Consider the following 21,595-nt stretch of genomic DNA (forward strand, 5'->3'; position numbering starts at 1 on the left):
TTTTGCTCCTTTGTCTTGTGATTTAGGATGTTGGAGTTGAATAGCTGAGCCTCAGTCTTCCCAGGCAGCTGACTGAATGTCTCTATGGTCCTTAGTTTTCCTGGGTGTCAGACTTTCCCCAAAATGGCAGCAGAATGTGGGCCACCAGGACCAGGGTCCCCAGGCAGTTGATTGAGCACCCTCAGTCCTTAGCTGCAGACCATGATGGCCAAAAACACTTTTAAAAAGTCACTTCCATTGTCATTATGTCCCATGGCCAGCAATGAAAGATTACCATCTGTTTATTCTCTAAGGTACAAAGGCTGAGGAAATCAGGACTTTCTAAAATTTAAAGTAGTTATATAATAAATATACAGGTTATAACATCAAGTATTATTCCATATAAAAGCAAGGCAATAAGGGCTACATGTGTGTAGACACTGCATCCAAACCCCAGTATGAGAGCAAATAAGGACCGTTATTGTGGAGAGTTATTTAGAATTGTAATGTTTATTATTTTAATATTAAATAGTTTCAGTATGCATATCATATATGTTCTCATGTAGTGCAGATTCAGAAGGGATCCTTGTGACAGTAAAAGACCCAGGCCCTTTTTGCAGGATGGAAAATGCACACTTTGTGTGGCTATGAACATGAAACAATTTCCAAGCAGCTTTGCCCCTAGATAGTGTCACACCTGTATCTGTGTAAGCTACCACCTCCCCTTAAATGTTCTTTTCATTAGGTAAAGTCCCACGAATAAACTGCTCTGTAAAATTCCCCTATACCTTATAAGACTAATCCTCTAGCCACAAGCCCAATATCTAATCAATTAACTGTCCACCCTCAAGAGGGTGGAATAGGACCACTGCCCCATAAAACAGGACTGATTCCCCAGATTTGGTGGTGTCCCAGCTCTGAGCACATCACTCCTTCCTTGGAATGGGTTCATAATGCTTTCTGCAGTACCTACAAGAAAAGTACTTAAGCTTTGCATGGGCCTTCCCAAACTCCTCTTCCTCTGTTCAGGTTGGAGAGAGTGGCCAGTGAGAGTGCATTTGCTGACTGCTGACCCCAGACCCACTGGACCTAACAATAGAAACACTCAGACTTAGACTTCCCATGTGATGTCACTAACTTTAGTCGTAGCAGGCTGTGGAAAACTCCTGGGTTGGGCACTGAAGGACTCAGGTCACACTAGAGAGTGCACAGCTTTGAGGCTCCTTTCTGAAACACAAAGGGCTGTCCCTGCAGGCCCACTCTTTAGGAAGAGGCTGCCTTCTGGTCCAAACTCTGTTCCAAAGCTGTTTCTGGAAGCCAGGTTGACTGCAGCACAGCACTGACCTCTTGGGGCACAGGGCATGGAGGGCAAGTGGATAGCGCAGGACATCTTCTGACTTCAGAACCAGTGAGGTTCACCCTTATCTCATCCTGTCTCATCCTATCACCTTGCTGCAGACCAGGACATTACCAGGAACAGAGGTTTTTATTGGCTCACAGCTGTGGTCTCAGGACAGGGCTGAAGCTGCTTCTGTGTATCATGGGAGAGACAACAAGAACACACCTATATCTGCTCCATGCCTGGCCTTCTTGTCCCAAAGCCACCAGGGTTCATCATGGGCCCCACTCAGATGACTCACCTCACTATACACACCGCCAAAGGCTCCCCTCTAAACAGCAGAAGGGATTACATTTCTTCCTTCTCATTACTCATAGGGAGTGTGAATTTCCACACAGGAACCTCAAGGACACTCAAGCCACATCCAGATGATAGCCATCTCCATGAATACTGCACACGCCCTTGCTTCCCTCCTTCATTCCTTCCTTCCTTTATTCTTTCTTCTTTATTTTCTTTCTTTGTTCCTCATAATTTCTTCTTCTTTTCTGCCTTGACTTCCTTTATTCCCTCTTCTCTTTTTTTACTCTCTCTCTCTCATTCTGTCTCTCTCTCTCATTCTCTCTCTCATTCATTCTGCCTCTATCTGTGTCCCTCAATCTCTCTCCCCTTTTCCTTTTTTGCTTCTTGTGGTTCTGCAGCTGTAACTGGAGCCTTTACACTGAGCTACATCAGCAGTCTCTAAAATTTCTTTATTCAAGCTATCATGGTGTGCTTAAGTGGCACACACTAGGTTCACAATTGCAATACTCCTGTCTCAGTCTCCCAGAGACCTGGAATCATAGTCATGCTTGGTTAGGAGGAAAATTTCTAAAAGCAAGGGGATAGGCAATGTGCCAGCATAGATAGAGGTCAAACTGATGTTGGGTAAGGGAAGGAGAAAAGCAATTTGGCAGAGCTGCTGAGTCCAGATAAAGAGTGCTGCAGAGAGACAAGGCTGAGACTCTTCTGACTGTAAAATAGAGCAATGAGTGCTGCACTCAACACCCAGCAGCACAATAGATTGGCAAGAAGTTTCTACAAGAAACTTATTTCTAGGAAAACAAACAGTGGTTATATTTTTAGAATGCTTTATTATACTTAATAATTTTTGTTTATTACAACTATTGATAATATTACAAATATACAAACTTAGTCATACCTTCATAGTTATACTATTAATTAGCACTCTTAGAACAAAGATACATGAAATGGATTCACAATTTGGTATTTGAGAAATAAAATCCCCGTGGATTTCTCCCTGGATGCTTGAAGTTGCTTGCACTGTCTCTGCCCAACTACAGGAACACAAATCCTGGGTTCACAGAGCAAGTGTTTGCTGAGCAGCACATGTGAGGACAACAAGAGTGTATCTCCAGTGTTCCTTCCCCAACAGGAGCCATGCTTACCACCAGGACACGGTGCTCTTCTAAGAGCTGCATACCAGAGGGAGGGACTGTGGGATACATACAGGAGGTGGGGGTGCTCTTTTGTTCCCTGGGAATCAGGTCCAAGCCTGGGAAGACACAGAGCACTCTCATTCACAGAGCCAAGAAGACACACAGATGTCCAGGTCTTCTGAAGCAACTTCTCTGTGACTTTCTTGCCTGGGATTCAAAAATCAAATTTGGAATCCTTACTACTAGTGATTGGCTAATCTAAATCTACCGTGTGCATCATCACACATGACTCAAATTTTGCAGCCAAACCAAAGAACAACTTTTATCTTGTTGACTGCCTGAAAGGAATGGTGCTTTGTATTTATTTTGGAAACATACATGAACCACTTAGTTTCCAAAATCAGCTTGCCCAGAAGAAAATGCGTCTTTGAGGTCAAGCAGATGGAGACTCCCACAATATCCCACCTACTTGTGTTGCACACTGCCAAGACAAGGCATGCAGTAGAAGGACCAACTGGACACCATCCATTGGAAAGATCCGGAAGTCAAGTGCACACATGTACGAAGAAACACCTTTGCAAGCCATTGTTCATCAAAGGTGTACAATTAGGGGAGATGGAAAAGAGACTTTAGACTTCAACTCCTCTCTCTTCTCCTTCTCCTCCTTTTCCTCCACCTGTCAACCTTTTTATTCATTACTGGGTAGTGTCCATAAATAATGGACACTAATGTCAAATAGGTTCTCTGCACAATGGACACAGTGAATATTTTCACTGGGATCTGGAAGGGGTCCTTTTCCTCAGCTTTCTTTCCAGTTTTCCAGTCTAAGAAGGGCTTCATTATCTGTGACTCCAGTAAAGGGGACAGAAATTATACGCAGGTGGACAAGGAATGAACAGTGAACCCATTTGAGACAGATAAATCCTATAGACCACATATCCTACTGACAGTGGGGCTGAACGATTCTAGTGTTTCTGACATCACAAGTTCAAGCAAGTGTTTCTCTTCCTCTTCAATATGTTCCAGCTTGAGAGAACTGTGGTTTCTCCTGCACTTGGAAGACCTGGTGCGCAAAAATCCATGTACTATTTATCTTGCCAGGTGGTGGTTCCATATCACAACCTGAACTCTGACAAAGATGTAATCCACTGACATTTATTGTGCTTTATGGATCAATGTACCCTTTGCTGAAAGTAGCAAATGAATAATGTTGCCTCAGAATAGACAAGCTAAGATGATGTGCAGATTATTTATGGACAGGGTGTTTATTGGGTGAGTGAGGGGAGACAGACAAAGGGAAGCCATTGACTCCTGGATCCTTTCAACGGATTCGAATCCTTCTCACTGACCACACTGACCACAGACCAGCAACTTCTTTGCATTTTGTTTCAGTTTAGAATTTCCTAAAATTAAGATGACAGAGTGTACAGATAGGTAGGTCCCAGCCACAAAGGTGAAGAACTCAAAAAGGAAGCTTCCAAACTGCAATATTTGAAAACAGAACAAAATGACCATCATATAATAGAAGAAGTAGAGGAATAGAAAGGACAAGATGGACAGCATTGCCCTGATGGAAGTGCACCTGCAAGGGTTCCTGGTTCCCATAGCAATGGTTCTCATCTGCTGCACATGTCTCCCCAGGGAGAAAATTAACAGCAGAACAGTGATGAGGAAGATAATTAATGGCACTATAAGATGAAAATTCAAACTAGAAAGGGGTACAATGATGAAGCCATTTACAAAAATCAAAATAGATAGAGGTGCAATGTCTATTCTTTGGTTTAAGTTGCACTTTTGGAGAAAAAGTTGATCACACTTTTTTGATAATAGTCCATGCATGCTTTTTGTGGATGCCAGTACTGACAGATGCATACAGCATAGACTCCAGGATCAGCCACATCACCAATTGGAAATCCTAATCTTCAGCCAGAAGAACAGCAGATGTGGGATGATGGAGATCCTGGTGCAGTAGAAAATACAAAGCCATGTGACCCACCAAAGCATCCAATTGTTTAGAAACATAAGCAAGTTATTAAGCTCAGCAAGTGTGAACTGCTTGATGAAGGAGAGAAGAAGCAGATGTGCAAGGAAGGTATCTGCAGAGTAATTCTTGAAGTCACCAGGCAGGAAATGAGCAGATCCAGAGAAGCCATTTGTCTCTGCCTGACGAAGTCCACCTCATTCACCACCATGATGAAGCCATTTACAAAGACCCCAGTAAGAAACAGTGTCACTGCTTTAAGAAAATGGATAATGAAATGGTGCATTAGCACGTTGGGAGGAGGAAAATCTAAAAAGATGTATAGATTTTTGAATGGTTTCAATTATTTCCACTCTGTTTTTCTTCACCTAGAGCAGGACCCATTTGAGGAACATAAGTATCAAAGCAGTGTGCATCTGTTTATATCACTGTTGTCTCAATTAAGGTCTGAGACATTCAAATAAGAAAGAGATAGTCAGTGATAATTTGCTTCTTGCTGATGGCCTCTGCATTTTCTAATTCTTCTTAGCTTTCATGGTCCCCATAAGCAAAAAGTGGAATTGGATACTTTCAGATGTATGCTGAATATCTTCTAAGCTGGAGAACCAGCCAGAACTCCCCAACCTTCAACTCTACCATGAGTAACTTAGCTGTGCAACAGCTGTGATTCTACTCTACATTATCAAGGTATTGTTCAAAGAACAATTTAAAAGGAAAAGATCATTCTGCTATCATGCAGTGTGAGCAATGTAAGAGTCTCACATAGTTAGTCTGTAATGTACAAAGGTTGAGAATATCAGGACCTACTAAAATTTAAAATACTTGTATAATAAAAATTACAGAGTATACCTGGAAGTATCAGTCCACAACAAAGCAACACTCTAAGGGTTCCATGTAAGTGTAGACACTGCATCCAAACCCTAGTGTGAGAGCAAATGAGGGGAGTTATTGTGAGGAGATATTCAGCATTGCAGTGTTTGTCATTTTAATATTCAAATTGTTTCAATACTCATATGTTCTTGTCTAGTATAGGCTCAGAAGGGACCGCTTGGGAGAGTGAAAGACCCAGGCCCTTTTCAGAGGGTGGAAAATTCAGGCTCTGTGTGGCTATGAGCACCAAATAATTTCCATGCTGTTTTGCAGTTTGAAGCTAATAGTGTCACCCTTGTGTCTGTGTCAGTTACTCCCCCACATAATTTCCTTTCCAGTAGATAATGTCCCCAGCATGGGTGCTCTGCAAATTTCCCCTATGGTTCACAAGAGTGATCCCTTAGCCACAAGTTTCACATCCAATCAATCAAGTGTCGACATTCAAAGGAGTGGAGATAGGACTCCTACCCCATAAAGCAGGACAGCATATTTGGTAGTGCATCAGCTCTTAGCACCCCACTCCTTCCTGTGGCTGGCTTCCTAATGCTTCTTCCAATACCTACATGGAAACAACTTTGGCTTTGCACTGGCCTCCCCTCCCTGGCTCCTCTTCCTCTTTTCCTGTCAGAAAAAGAGACTGGACAAGGGAGGGTGCTTCCACTGAGCATTGACACCAGACCCACCCAATCTAACAATAGAAGCTCTCAGACCTGGACTTCTAAGGTGATGTCACCACCTTTAGTCACAGCAGACTGTGGAGAGCTCCTGGGTCAGGAACTGAAAGGCTCAAGTCACACTGGAGAGTGCACAGCTTTGGGGCTCCTCTCTGAAACCCAAAGGGCTGTCCCTGCAGGTCCCTCTTCAGGAAGAGGCTGCCTCCTGCTCTGGACTCTGTTCCAAAGCGCTCTCTGGAAGCCAGGCTGACCAAAGCATGGCACTGACCTCCTGGGGCAAAAGGCGTGGAGGGCAGGTGGAGAGCGCAGGACATCTCCCGGCTTGAGAAAGAGTGAGGTCCATGCAGGTCTTGTTCTGTTTCTACATGTCACCTTACTGTACACTGGGAAGTTACCGGGAACACAGGTTTTCCTTGGATCACACTTCTGGTCCAGAGCAGGGCTGCCTCTGTTTTTTGTTTGTTTGTTTGTTTGTTTGTTTGTTTTTGTCAAGGTATTGCTATGCTGCTAAGGTGCCTAAGCTAGGCTCACACTTGCTGTCCTCCTGCCTCAGCCTCCTAGATTCTTGGAGTTATAGCCATGCACTATTACACTAAGCCAACAAGCACCATTTTGAAAAGCACACGTAGGGGCTGTGCCAGCGCAGATAGAGGTCAAACTGCTGCTGGACCAGAGGAGGACGAAAGCAATCTGGCAGGGCTGCTGAGTCCAGATAAAGAGGCTCCAGAGAGACAAGGCTGAAACTCCTCTGCTCTTAAGACACAGCAACGAGTGCTGTGCACAAATCTAGCAGCACAATAGTTCGGCAACATTTCAGCAGGAAATTTATTTCAAGGAAAGCAGGCAGTGTTCATGTTTTTAGAAGGCTTTATTATACTTTGTAGTTTTACTTTGTTACAAATCTTAGTAATATTAAAAGTATAAAAACTTAGTCATACCTTCCTAGTTATGCTATTAAGGAGTGTTATAATAGCAAAGATACATGAAATGGAATCATAATTTGGTATCTGAGAAGCAAAATCCCCCTGGATTTCTCCCTGGATGTTTGAAGTTGCTCCCACTCTCCCTGCCCACCTGCAGGAGCACACATCCTGGGTTCACAGAGCAGGTATTTGCTGAGCGGTAGATGTGAGCGAACAAGCATGCGTCTCCAGTGTTCCTTCCCCAACAGAAGCAGTGCTCACCTCCAGGGCATTGTGCTCTTCTCAGAGCTGCCTACCAGAGGGAGGGACTGTGAACCATGTACCAGAGGTCGGGGCTGCTCCTTTGTTATCTGGTGAATCAGGTCCAAGCCCTCGGGGAAAAAAGAGAGCCCTCTGTTTCTCATAGCCAGTAAGACACCTACACTTCCTGATTCTGAAGCAACTTTTCTATGAGTTCCATGCCTGGGATTCAACAATCAGAACTGATAACCTTACTATTGATGATTGACAAACCTAAATCTACAGTTTACACTATCACACATGAGCCTAAATTTGCATCTTTTATTTCATTCACTTTCCTGAAAGCAAAGGTGCTTTGAATTTACTTTGGAAACATACATGAACCTGTTACTTTCCAAAATCATCAGCCGGCCTAGCAGGAAATGCATCTCTGAGGTCAAGCAGATTGGGACAGCCCCAGTCCCTCCCACCTACTGGCGTTGCCGCACTTGGAAGACAAACCATGTAGCAGGAGGACCAAATCACCATCAGCCATTGGAGAGGTATCACGCCAAGTGCACAAGCATATAACGAAACACTTCTGCAAGCCATTGTCTGTATTAGGTGCAAAAGTAGGGGAGATGGAAAAGGGTGTTCAGATCTCAACTCTTTTCTCATTTCCTCCTCCTTCTTTTCCCCCACTTATCAGTCTTTTTATCATTTGCTAGGAAGGGTCACCATGATATCTAGGATCTCTGCAAGATGGACTCAGTGAATATGCTCATTGGGATATAAAAGGGCTCCCTGTCCTCAGCCCTCTTTTCAATCTAACAAGGACTTCATTATCTGTGACTCCAATAAAGGGGACAGAAATCATCTGCAGATAGACAAGGGATGAACAGTCAACCCATTGGAGTCAGATAAATCCTATAGACCACTCACCCTTCTGAGTGGTGCTGCAGGATTCTGTGTGTTTCTGACATCACAAGTTCAAGAAATTGTTTTTCTTCCTCTTTAAGACTTTCTGCTCTGACAGAACTGTGGTTTCTCCTGCACTTGGAAAATATCGTGCACTAACATCCCCTTACTATTTATCTTGCAAAATGGGGGTTCCATATCATAGCCAGAACTCTGACATAGATGTAATCCACTGACATTTCTATGCTTTACAAATCAATATTCCCTTTTCTGAAGGTAGCAAATTGTAACTTTGTCTCAGAAGGATGGTGAAATGATGAGCAGTACATTTATGGATAGGATGTTTATTGGGTGAGTGAGGGGAGACAGACACAGGGAAGCCACTGACACCTAGATCCTTGCAACTGATGCAAATCCTTTTCACTGACTGCATGAACCACAGAGCAGAAACTTCTTTGAATTTTCTTTCAGTTTTGGATTTCCTAGTATTAAGATGATAGAGTGTATAGATGGGTAGATGCCAGCCATCAAGTTACAGAGCAGAATGAAGAGCCTCCCAAACTGCAAAGCTTGAGAGGTGAACACAACGGCCATCATGTAGTAGGAGAAGTAGAGGATAAGGAAGGACAGGATGTACAGGGCCCCCTCTTGGGGTCCCTGTAGGGTCCCTATTTCCCATAGCAATGCTTCTCATCTCCTGGGCATGTCTCACCAGGGAGAAAATCAAGAGCAAAACAGCCATGAGGAATATAGCTAATGCCACTATAAGATGAAAAATGAAAATAGAAAATTGCACAATTTCTATTCCTTGGGTTACAGTTGCATTTTTGGAAAAAAGGCTGGCCAAAACTTTTTGGGTAATAGTCCATATACATTTTATTTGGATGCAAGTACTGATAGATGCATATAATGTAGACCCCAGGATCAGCCGGGGCACCAGCTTGGAAATCCTCATCTTTGGCCAGAAGAACAGTGGGTGCGGAATGGTGGCGATCTTGGCACAGTAGAAAACACCAAGCCATGTGGCCAGCCAAAGCCCCCAAATATTTACAAAAACAAAAGTTACATTAAGCTCTGCAAGTACCAACAGTTTCATGCATGAGACAAGAACCAGGTGCACAAGGAAGATGAGCAACTGGAGACAAATCCTCCAAGTCAGCAGGTAGGAAATGGGCAGGTCCAGAGGAGCCATTTGTCTCTGCCTGACAAAGTCCACCACATTCACCACCACAATGAGTCCATTTGTGAAGACCCCAGTAAGAAACTGTGTCACTGCTATAAGAAAGTGGGTAATGATGTGATGTTTTAGCATGGTGGAAGGAGGAAAATCAGCCACTGCTTTAAAGAGGTACAGATTTTCGGACAGTTTGAATCATTCACCCTCTTTGTTCTTCAACTAGAGCAGGACCCCTTTGAGGAGCATGATCCTAACGATGAATGCTATGGAGAAGGTGGACAGTTTGCATCTATTCATATCACTGCTGGCTCAATTTAGTTCAGAGACATTCAAATAAGAAGGAGATAATCTGGCAATAATTTGCTTCTTGCTGACGGCTTTTGCATTTTCTAGTTCCTTGTAGCTTTCCTGGTCCCCATAAGCAAATAGTGGAATTGCATACCTTCAGATGACTGCTGGAAGTCTTCTCAGCTGGAGAACCACCCAGAGCTCCTCAACCTCCATCTCTACCATGAGTAACTTAGCTGTGCCACAGCTTGGATTCTACTTCACATTATCAAGGTATTCTTTCAAAAACACTTTGAAAGAGTAAGATCACTTCCACTATCATTATTTCCCAGGCCACAGATGTAAGAGTCCCAGGTGAATATTCTGTAATGTATGAAGGCTGAGGAAATAAGGACCTCCTAAAATGTAAAGTAGTTATATAATAAACTATTCAGAGTACAACCCAAAGTATGACTCAGTATCAAAGCAGGGCAGTAAGGGTTCCATGTATGTGTAGACACTACATCATACCCCAGTGTGAGAGCAAGTGAGGGCAGCTATTGTTGGGAGATATTTAGATTTGCAGTGTTTGTTATTCTAATATTCAAAGTATTTCAGTGTTCATGTGTTATATGTTCTTATAAAGTGTAGGGTTTGGTGGGAACCCTTGGGAGAGTAAAAGACCCAGGCCCTTTGTAGAGTGTGGAAAATGCAGGCTCAGGTGACTAGGAGCACCAAACAATTTCCAAACAACTTTGTGGTATAGAATTGATAGCCTGTTACACTTGAGTGTGTGTAAGCTACCCACAGCCCTGAAATGTCCCTCTCAGTAGGTAATGTCTGTAAAACACTCTGTCCTGCAAAATCCTCTATCACCCATAAGACTGAACCCTTAGCCACAAGTCCAATATCCAATCAACCAAGAGTCAATGCTCACAAGTGTGGAGACAGGACCCTACAGCACAAAACAGGGCTGCTGCTCCAGATTTGGCATTGTTGTAGGTCTGAGCACCCCACTCCTTCCTTAGGGTGGTTTCGTACTGCATCCTGCAACACTTACAAGAAAAAAATACTTTGGTTTTCCACTTGCCTTACTTGAATCATCTTCCTCTTTCCGTGTCAGCGAGGGTGCACCTACTGATTCCTGACCCCAGACCCACCGGATCTAGCAAGAGAAGTTCTCACACTTAGATTTCCCAGGTGGTGTCACCACCTTTAGTCACAGCAGACTGTGGAGAACTCTTGAACCAGGCACTGAAGTACTCAAGTCACATTGGAGAGTGCACAGCTTTGAGGTTCCTCTCTGAAATGCAAAGAGCTGTCCCTCCAAGTCCCTCTTCAGGAAGAGGCTGCCTCCTGGCCCAAATTCTGTTCCAAAGCCCTCTCTGGAAGCCGGGCTAACTGCACTGCCACACTAGGCACAGGGGGTGGAGAACAGGTGGACAACACAGGACATCCCCCGGTTTCACAACCAGTGAGGCCTGGCCTGTGTTGTCCTGTCTCATCTATCACCTTACTGCAGACTTGGTAGTTACCAGGAGCAGATGTTTTCCTTCACTCACGGCTCTTGTCCCAGAACAGGACAGCATCTGCTTTCAGGTAGCAGGGAGACATGGCGAAAGCACACCTGTGTCTGTTCCATGCTTGGACCAGGGTTCATTATGGGCCCCGCTCTGATGACTCATCCCACTGTACACATCCCTATAGGCTCCCCTTTAAACAGCAGAGGGGCTTATGTTTCCCCCTTCTCATTTCCCATAGCGAGCATGAACTTCCACACAGGATCCACCAGGGGCACTCAACTCTCATCCAGACCTTAGCCATCTCCATGAACATGGTTCACACCCCTTTTAGCTTCTTTCATTCCATTCTCTCTCATTCCATTTCTCCCTTCCTTGTCTTCCTTCCATGCTTGCTTTATTTTTTCTTTCTTTGTGTCTCATACTTTCTTCTTTTCTTCCTTCCTAACGTACTTCCTTTCTACTTTCTCTTTGTTCTTACCCTCTTTTCTCTCTCCCCCTCTTCCTTTTTCTCCCTGTGGTTCTATGGATGTAACTGGAAACTTTACTCTGAGCTGCATCTGCAACCACTAAAAACTTTTTTGTCAAGATTTTGCTCTTTGGTTAACTTGCCCAGACTAGGTTCACTCTTGCAAACCTCCTTCCTCAGGCTTCCAGAGTCCTGGAATTATAAGCATGACTACCATGCTTAGGTGACAGGCACTTTCTAAAAATAGAAGTGGGAACTGTGCCAGGATAGATAGAGGTCAAAGTGGTCCTAGAAGAGGGGAGGACGAAAACAATTTGGCAGGGCTGCTGAGTCCAAATAAAGAGCACTCCAGAGAGACAAACCTGTCTTCCGATTTTAAGGTACAGCAATGAGTACTTTACAGTACATCCAGAATCAAAATAGTTGGGCAACATTTCTGCAAGAAATTTATTTTGAGAAAAGTAGGCAAGGTGTTGTTTTCAGAATGTTTAACTATACTTTATAGTTTTTGTTTATTACAGCTCTTGGTACTATTATAAATTTACAAACTTAGTCAAACCTTCATAGTTATGCTATTAACATGCACTCTTAGATCAAAGATACAAGAAATGGATTCACAGTTTGGCATCCGAGAACCAAAATCCCCCTGGATTTCTCACTGGATGTTTCAAGTTGCTCCTGTTCTCTTTGCCCACCTGCAGGAACACACTGCTGGGTTCACAGAGCAGGTGTTTTCTGAGCGGCAGGTGTAAGAAGGACAAGAGTGCGTCTCCAGTGTTCCTTCCCCAACAGGAGCAGTGTTCACCTCCAGGACACTGTGTTCTTCCCAGAGCTGCTTACTGGAGGGAGGGACTGTGAGATACGAACAGTACGAGGGGACTGCTGCTTTATTCCCTAGAGAATCAGGTCCAAGCCTTGGGAAGACACAGAGCACTCTATTTCCCACAGCCAAGAAGACACACACATCTCCAGGTCTTCTAAGCAACTTCTCTATGATTTGCATGTCTGAAACTCAAAAATTAGAATTTGCATCTTTACTACTTCTGCTTGGCAAACCTAAATCAAATACGGTTTATATATCATCACACATCAGCCAAAATTAACAGTTAAACTTAAGAACTTCTTTTATTTCATCGACTTATTTGAACACAAAGGGGTTTGAATTTGTTTCAGAAATATCCATGAACCTCTCATTTTCCAAAATCATCAGCCAGCCCAGCAGGAAATGCATCTCTGAGGTCAAGGAGAGGGGGAAGCCCCCATGCCCTCCCACCTACTGGTGTTGCCACACTGGGAAGACAAACCATGTGGTAGAAAGTCTACCTTGCCATCATCCATTGGAAAGGTCTTCAAGCCTTCAAGGTCACACAGGCACAAAGAAACACCTTTTCAAGCCATTGTCTACCTGAACTCCTCTCTCTTCTCCACTTCTTCCTCCTTGTTTTCCTCCAGTTATCAGCCTTTTTGACCATTACTAGGTAATGTCATCATGACATCTACCTTCTCTTCAAGATGGACACAGTGAATATGCTCACAGGAACTGAGAAGGACTCCCTGTTCTTAGCTTCCTTTTCACTCTATGAAGGGTTTCATTATCTGTGACTCCATTAAAGAGGAGAAAAATCATATGCAGTGAGACAAGGGATGAACAGTTGCCCACTTGATTCAAATAAACCATGGAGAACTAGACATCCTACTGACAGGGGTGCTATAGTATTCTATGTCTTTCAGAGATCACAAATTCAAAAAAGTGCTTTTATTGTTCTTCAATACTTTCAACCTTTAGAAAATTCTAGTTTTTCAAGCACTTGGAAGACATCCTGTGCAAAGATCCCTTCACTATTTATCTTGCAAGATGGTGGTTCCATATCCCAACCAGAACACTGACATAGATTCAACCCACAGACATGAGTGTTGCTTTACACATCAATATTAACTCTTCTAAAGGTAGAAAATCTCTCACCATGTCTCTGGATAGATGGGCTGTGATGATCAACTATACATTTGTGAACGGACTGTTTTTGGGGTGAGTAAGAGGAGAGAGAACAGGAAAGCCATTGACTCTTAGATCCTTTCGACGGATATAGATTCTTCTCAATGGCCCCACAGGCCACAGAGCAGGAACTTCTTTGCATTTTGTTTCAGTTTAACATTTCCTAAAATTAAGATGACAGAGTGTATAAGGGGGTAGGTACTACTTACCAAGGTGAAGAATTCAAAGAGGAAGCTTCCAAACTGCAATATTTGAGAAAAGAACAAAATGGCCATCGTGTAGTGGGAGAAGTAGAGGATTAGGAAGGACAAGATGGACAGCATTGCCCTAATTGGGGCAAACCTGCAGGCATCTCTGGTTCCCATAGCAGTCGTTCTGATCTGCTGGGCATGTCTTACTAGGGAGAAAATCAAGAGCAAAGCAGCAATGAGGAAGATAATTAATGGCAGTGTAAGATGAAAAATCAAAATAGAAAGTGGTACAATGTCTATTCCTTTTGTTTGAGTTGCATTTCTGGAGAAAAATTTGAGCAAAGGTTTTTGTATAATAGTCTGTGCAGATACTTCGTGGATGCCAGAACTGATAGATGCATACAATGTAGACCCCAGGATCAACCAGGGCACCAACCTGGAAATCCTCATCTTCATCCAGAAGAACAGAGGGTGTGGGATGGTGGTGATCTTGGCACAGTAGAAAACACCAAGCCACTTGGCCAACCAAAGCCCCCAAATAGTTAAAAATATAAAGAAAATATTAAGCTTAGAAATTACTGACTGTGCCATGAAGGAGAGAAGAGCCAGATTTGCAAGGAAGGTGAGGATTTGGCTACTAATCCTTGAAGTTGCCAGGCAGGACACAAGCAAGTCCAATGGAGCCATTTGTCTCTGCTTGATGAAGTCCACTGCATTCACCACCACAATGAAGCCATTTACAAAGACCCCAGTAAGAAATAGTATCACTGCTATAAGAAAATGGATAACGAGGTGGTGCGTTAGCATTTTGAGAGGAGGAAAATCTTAAAAGATGTATAGATTCGGGAACAGCTTCAATTATTCATACTCTCTGCTTCTCTTCAGATAGAGCAGGACCCCTTTGAGAAGCATGATTCTAATGATGAAGGCAATGGAGAGCAGTGTGCATTTGTTTATATCCCTGCTGTCTCAATTTAGTTCTGAGACATTCAAATAGGAGAGATAGTCCAGCAATAATTTGCTTCTTGCTGATGGCTTTTGCATCTTCTAGTTCTTCTTAGCTTCCATGGTCCCCATAAGCAAATAGTGGAACTGAATAACTTCAGATGACTGCTGAAAGCTTTCTCAGCTGGAAAAGCAGCCAGAGCTCCTCAGCCTTCATCTCCACCATGAGTAACTTAGCTGTGGCCAGAGCTGGGACTCTACTTCACATTATCAAGGCATTCTTCAAAAACCACTTTAGAAAAAAAAGATCACTTCCACCATGATTATGTCCTATGTCCAGCAATGTAATGATTTATTCTGTAATGTACAAAGGCAGAGAAAATCAGGACATCCTAAAATGTAAAGTAGTTATGTAATAAAATATGCAGGATACAGCACAAAGTATCCCTCAAAATAAAAACAAGGCAATAATGGTTCCATGTGTATGTTGACACCGCATCCAAACTCCAGTGTGAGAGTAAATGAGGGCAGTTATTGTGGGGAGACATTCAGAATTGTAATGTTTGTCATTTTAATATTCAAATTGCTTCAATACTCATATTTCATATGTTCTTATATAGTGCAGGATCAAAAGGGATCCCTTGGGAGAGTGAAAGAGCCCCGCTCTTTTTAGGGGGCAGAAAATGCAGGCTCTGTGTCCAGGCTATGAGCACAAAACAATTTCCACACAGCTTTGCAGTTTGAAGCTAATGGTATCACACTTGTGTCTGTGTAAGCTACTTCCCCCCTTAATTTCCTTTTGAGCAGGTAACATCCCCAGCATGAGCTGCTCTGCAGAATTCACCTGTAGTTCACAAGAGTGATCCCCTAGTCACAAGCTTCACATCCAATCACACGGGTCGACTCTCAGGGTGGTGGAGAGGGCATCCTTCCCCCATAAAACAGGGCTGCTGCTCCAGATTTGGTGGTGTCACAGCTCTGAGTACCCCACGCCTTCCTTGGAATAGATTAGAAATGCTTCCTACAATGCCTACAAGAAAAAAACTTTCACTTTGTACTGGCCTTCTCTGAGTCCTCTTCCTATTCCCATGTCAGGGAGAGACTGGCCAACCGAGGGTGCATTTGCTGACTGCTGACCCCAGACCCACTGGATCTAACAAGAGAAGCTCTCAGACTTAGACTTCTCAGGTGATGTCACCGCTTTTAATCACAGCACATTTGGAGAACTCTTGGGTCAGGCACTGAAGGACTCAGGTCACCCTGGACAGTGCACAGCTTTGGGGCTCCTCTCTGAAACCCAAAGGGCTGTCCCTTCAGGCCCCTCCTCAGGAAGAGGGCCAAACTCCTGTCCCAAACTCTGTTCTGAAGCGCTCTCTGGAAACCAGGCTGATGGCACAACAGTACTGCCCTCCTGGGGTACAGGACATAGAGGTTAGTGGGACAGCACAGCACAACTCTTGGCTTTAGTACCAGTGAGGTCCAGACATGTCTTGTCCTGTCTCATCCTGTCAACTTCCTGCAGACCAGGGAGTTACCAGGATACAAGACCTCCTTGGCTCACTAGGGCAGGGCTCTGTCTGCTTCCTGGTAGCAGAGGAGAGATGCCCAGATCACACCTGTGTCTGCTCCGTGCCTAGCCCTCTTCTCCCAAAGCCACCAGGGCTCATCACGGGCCCCGTTCTGATGACCCACCCCACTGTACACACCCCCAAAGGTTCCCAGCTAAGCAGCACAGGGGATTAAGTTTCTTCCTTCTCATTCCCTATTGCCAGGATGAACTTCCACACAGGAACCTCGAGGGACACTCAAGCCATGTCCAGACCACAGCCATCACATGAACCCTGCTCACATGCTTCCTACCTTCCTTCATCCCTTTCTCCCTCCCATTCTCCATTTCTTTTTTCTTTGTCTTCTTCCTCTTCTTTTCTTCCATTCTCACTTCCTCCCTTCTGTCCTAACCTCCTTCCTCTTTTTGTCTTTGTCTTTGTTTTTCCTCCCCACCCCCTTTCCTTTTTGCTTCAGGTGGTCTTGGAGATTTAATGTAAAACTTTACACTGAGCTAAATCCACAGCCTCTAAAATATTTTATATCAAGGTATTGCTATGTTGCTAAGTTGCCCAGGCTAGGATCAAACTTTCAATCCTCCTACCTCAGCCTCCTGGAGTCCTGGAACTCTAGGCATGCACTACCAGGCTTAGCTAACAGGCACCATGGGTAAAATCAGAGGTGGGGGCTGTGCTGGGAGGAAAAGGTCAAAGTGCTCCTAGATGACAGGAGGGCAAAAACACTTTGGGGGCTGCTGAGCCCAGATAAAGAGGGCTCCAGAAAGACAAGGCTGAGTCTTCTGATATTAACAGTGAGTGCTGCACACAACACCCTGCAGCAGCACAGTAGCTGGGCAATATTTCTGCAAGAAATTTATATTGAGGAAAGCAAGCAGGGATTATGTTTCAGGATAGTTTACCATACTTTATGGTTTTTCTTTATTAAAACTCTTGGTACTATTACAAGTTTGCAAACTTAGTCATACCTTCATAATTATGCTATTAACTTGCACACTTAGAGCAAAGATATGTGAAATGGATTCACAATTTGGTATTTGAGAAACAAATTCCAAGTGGATTTCTTGCTGGATGTTTGAAGTTGCTCCCACTCTCTGTGCCTACCTGCAGGAACACACGTCCTGGGTTCACAGAGCAGGTATTTGCTGAGCGGCAGATGTGAGAAGGACAAGAGTGCATCTCCCATGTTCCCACCCCAAAAGGAGCAGTGCTCACCTCCAGGACACTGTGCTCCTCCCAGAGCTGCTGACCAGAGGGAGGAAATGTGGGATATGTACAGGAAGGGGGGCTGCTCCTTTGTTCCCTGGGTATCAGGTCCAGTCCCTGGGAAGACACAGAGCACTCTCATTCCCACAGCCAAGAAGACACATGCATATGAAGCAAGTTCTCTTAGAGTTGAATGTCTGGATTTGAAAATCAGAATTTGCATCCTTAGTACTCGTGATTGACAAATTTAAATCTAACACAGTTTATACATCATCACACATGAGCCCAAATTAACAGTTAAACTTAAAAACATCTTTTTTTTTTCATTGACTTGCTTGAAAGCATAAGGCTTTGAATTTGCTTTAGAAATATAAATAAACCTCTTAGTTTTCAACGTCATCAGCCAGCCAGCAGGAAATGCATCTCTGAGGTCGACAAGCTGGGGAAACCCCCAGGCCCTCCCACCTACTGATGATCCTCACTGGGAAGATGACCATGTGGTAGGAGGACCAAATCTCCACCAGTCACTGGAAAGGTCCCAAAGCCACGTGCATAAGAGGATAAAGAAACACATCTGCAAGCCACTGTCTCTTCAAGGTGTAAACTTATGGGAGATGGAAAAGGAGCCTTCAGATCTCCTCTCTCTTCTCCACTTCCTCCTCCCCCTTGCCCTCCACCTGCCAGCCTTTTTATCCATACTAGGTAGTATCGCCATGACGTCTAGGTTTCCTGCACAATGGACACAGTGATATGCTCACAAGAACTGAGGACTCTCCATCCTCAGCTTCCTTTCTGGTCTAAGAAGGGCTTCATTATCTGTGATTCCAATAAAGAGGACAGAAATCATATGCAGGCAGACAAGGGATGAACCATCAGCCCAGTTGAGGCAGTCATTAGACATCCTACCAACAGTGGTGCTACAGATTTCTTTGTATTTCTGACTTAATGAGTTCAAGCAAGTGCTTTTCTTCCTCTTCAAGACTTTCAGCTTTCACAGAATTTTGATTTTTCATGTGGTTGGAAGACATTGTGCACAAAAGTCTCTGTAGGATTTACCTTGCGAGATGGTGGTTCCAAAAAAAAAGAAAAAAACAAAACAAAACAAAACAAAATAAGATGGTGGTTCCATATCACAAACAGAACACTCACATAGATGTAATCCACTATGTGTTGTGCTGTACAGAACAATGGACCCGTTTTTGAAGGCAGAAAATTTAGAACAGTGAGTCAGAGTGGACGGCCTCAGACAATGAGCAGTACATTTATGGACAGGATGATTTTGAGTGAGTGAGGGGAGACAGACACAGGGAAGCCATTGACTCCTAGATCCTATCTACTGGTACAAATCCTTCTCACTGACAGCACTGACCACATGGCAGGAACTTCTTTGCATTTTGTTTCAGTTTAGGGTTTCCTAAAATTAAGATAACAGAGTGTACAGATGGGTAGGTGTCAGCCACCACTACGCAGAACAAAAAGACGAAGTTTCCATACCGCAGTATTTGGAAAAAGAACAAAATGGCCATTATATAGTGTGAGGAGTACAGGATTAGGAAGGACAGGACGGACAGCATTGCCTTGATGGTGGCACCCTTACGGGGATTCCTGTTTCCTGTAGCAATAGTTTTTATGTGATGTGCATGTCTTCCCAGGGAAAAAATCAAGAGCAGAACAGTGATGAGAAAAATGATTAATGGTAATGTCAGATGAAGAATCAAAATAGAAAATGGTACAATGTTTATACCTTTCGTCTGAGTTGCATTTTTGGAGAAAAAGTTGACCATAGATTTTGGGGTAATAGTCCGTGCATGTTTTTCATAGGTGCCAGAACTGATAGATGCGTACAATGTGGACCCCAGGATCAGCCATGGCACCAACTTGGAAATCCTCATTTTCAGCCAGAAGAACAAGGGATGTGGAATAGTGGTGATCTTAACACAGTAGAAAACACCAAGCCATGTGGCCAACCAAAGCCCCCAAATAGTTACGAACATGAAAATTATATAACTCTCAGCAAACGTGGACTGTTTCATGATGGAGAGACGAAGCAGGTGCACAAAGAAGATGAGAAAGTGTAGACAAATCCTCGAAGTCACCAGGCAGGAAACGAGCAGATCCAGAGGAGCCATTTTTCTCTGCTTGATGAAGTCCACCACATTCACCACCAGGATGAAGCTGTTTACAGAGACCCCCGTAAGAAACTGTATCACTGCTATAAGAAAATGGATAATGAAATGATGGGTTAGCATGTTGGGAGGAGGAAAATCTTCAAAGATGTATAGATTTTTGGACAGCTTCAGTTATTCCTGCTCTCTGATTCCCTCAGCTAGAACCCAATGTTTTTGAGAAGCAGGATTCTAATCTTGAAGGCAACAGAGTAGGAAGGCAGTGTGCATTTGTTTATATCACTGCTTTCTCAACTGAGTACTGAGACATTCAAATAAGAAAGAGATAGTCCAGCAATAATTTGCTTCTTGCTGATCGCTTTTGCATTTTCTAGTTCTTCTTAACTTTCCTGGTCCCCATAAGCAAATAGTGGAATTGGATACCTTCAGATGACTGCTGAGAGTCTTCTCAGCTGGAGAACTACCCAGAGCTCCTCAGCCATCGCCCCTGCCATGAGTAACTTGGGTGTGCCACAGCTGGGGTTCCACTTCACATTATCAAGGTGTCCTTCGAAAAACACTCTTTTAAGAAAGAATGATTACTTCCACTATAATTACATTGCACGGCACAATGTAAGACTTCCACGTAGTAATTCTCTAATGTACAAAGGCTGCGAAAATCAGGACCTCTTAAAATTTAACGTGGTTATATAAGAAATATGCAGGATACAACACGAAGTATCATTCAATATAAAAACAAGGAAATAAGGGTTCCATGTGTGTGTAGACACTGCACCCAAACTCCAGTGTGGGAGCAAATGAGGGAGGTTATGGTTGGGAGATATAGAGAATTGTAATGTTCATTATTTTAAGATTCAAATTGTTGCATCCCTCATTTTAAATGTCTCTGTATAGTGTAGGGTCCAAAGGGTCCCGTCAGGAAAGTGAAAAATTCAGGCCCTTGGCTCTGTGTGGCTATGAGCACAAAACAATTTCCAAACAACTTTGCAGTTCAGTGCTGATAGCCTGTCACACTTGTGTCTGTGTGAGCTACCGCCTGTCCTTAGATTTCCATTCTGATACATCACATCCTTAAAGAAGCTGCTTTGGGTAATGCTCATATAGCCCAGAAGACTGAAATCCTAACCACAAGCTCAATATCCAATCAATTAAGTGTTGACCCTGGGGTGGAAGTCGATAGGAGCCCTACCCCACCACACAGGACTGCTGCCCCAGATTTCGTGGTGATGCAGCTCTGAGCACCACACTCCTTCCTTGGGATCGCTTCACAGTCCCTCCCACAATACCTACAAGAAAAGGCTCTGGCTTGTCACTGGCCTTCTCTGACCCCTCTCCCTCCTTCCATGTGGGAGAGAGAGACTGGCGCAGGGAGGGTGCATCAGCTAAACTATAGACTCTCTATAGCCTTTACACTGAGCTGCATCTGCAGCCTCTAAAATTTTTTGATCAGGTATTGTTATGTTGCTAAGTTGCACAAGCATGGCTCACACTTGCAGTCCTCCTGCCTCAGGCTCCCCAAGTCCTGAAATTCTAGGCATGCATTATCATGCTACATTAACAGGCCCCATTTCTAAAATCAGAGGTAAGGGTGATGCCCAGATACATAGAGGTCAAACTGCTCCTAGATGAGAGGAGAACGATAACAATTTGGTAGGGCTGCTAAGTCCTGACAAAGAGGGCTCCAGACAGAAAGACTGAGATTCCTCTGCTTTTAAGATACAGCAACAAGTGCTGCATGCGACATCCAGCAGCACCATAGTTAGGTTACATTTCTGTAAGAAATTTATATCAAGGAGAAAA

The 21,595-nt window shown here is 43.8% G+C and overlaps 2 protein-coding genes across 2 annotated transcripts; both read right to left on the reverse strand.

Moving 5' to 3' along the window:
* Positions 1-13,866: 13,866 nt before the first annotated feature.
* Positions 13,867-14,763, reverse strand: LOC102026132 (taste receptor type 2 member 1-like). The gene has a single exon (XM_005407095.1). It carries the CDS (start codon positions 14,761-14,763, stop codon positions 13,867-13,869), a length of 897 nt encoding a protein of 298 aa, XP_005407152.1.
* Positions 14,764-19,021: 4,258 nt separating this feature from the next.
* On the reverse strand, positions 19,022-19,918 carry LOC102026448 (taste receptor type 2 member 1-like). The gene has a single exon (XM_005407096.1). The coding sequence runs from the start codon at positions 19,916-19,918 to the stop codon at positions 19,022-19,024; it is 897 nt and encodes a 298-aa protein (XP_005407153.1).
* Between the last annotated feature and the right edge of the window lie 1,677 nt (positions 19,919-21,595).

The sequence above is a fragment of the Chinchilla lanigera genome, unplaced genomic scaffold (assembly GCF_000276665.1).
Source record: "Chinchilla lanigera isolate Chin_1 unplaced genomic scaffold, ChiLan1.0 scaffold00103, whole genome shotgun sequence".
Classification (NCBI taxonomy): Eukaryota; Metazoa; Chordata; class Mammalia; order Rodentia; family Chinchillidae; genus Chinchilla; species Chinchilla lanigera.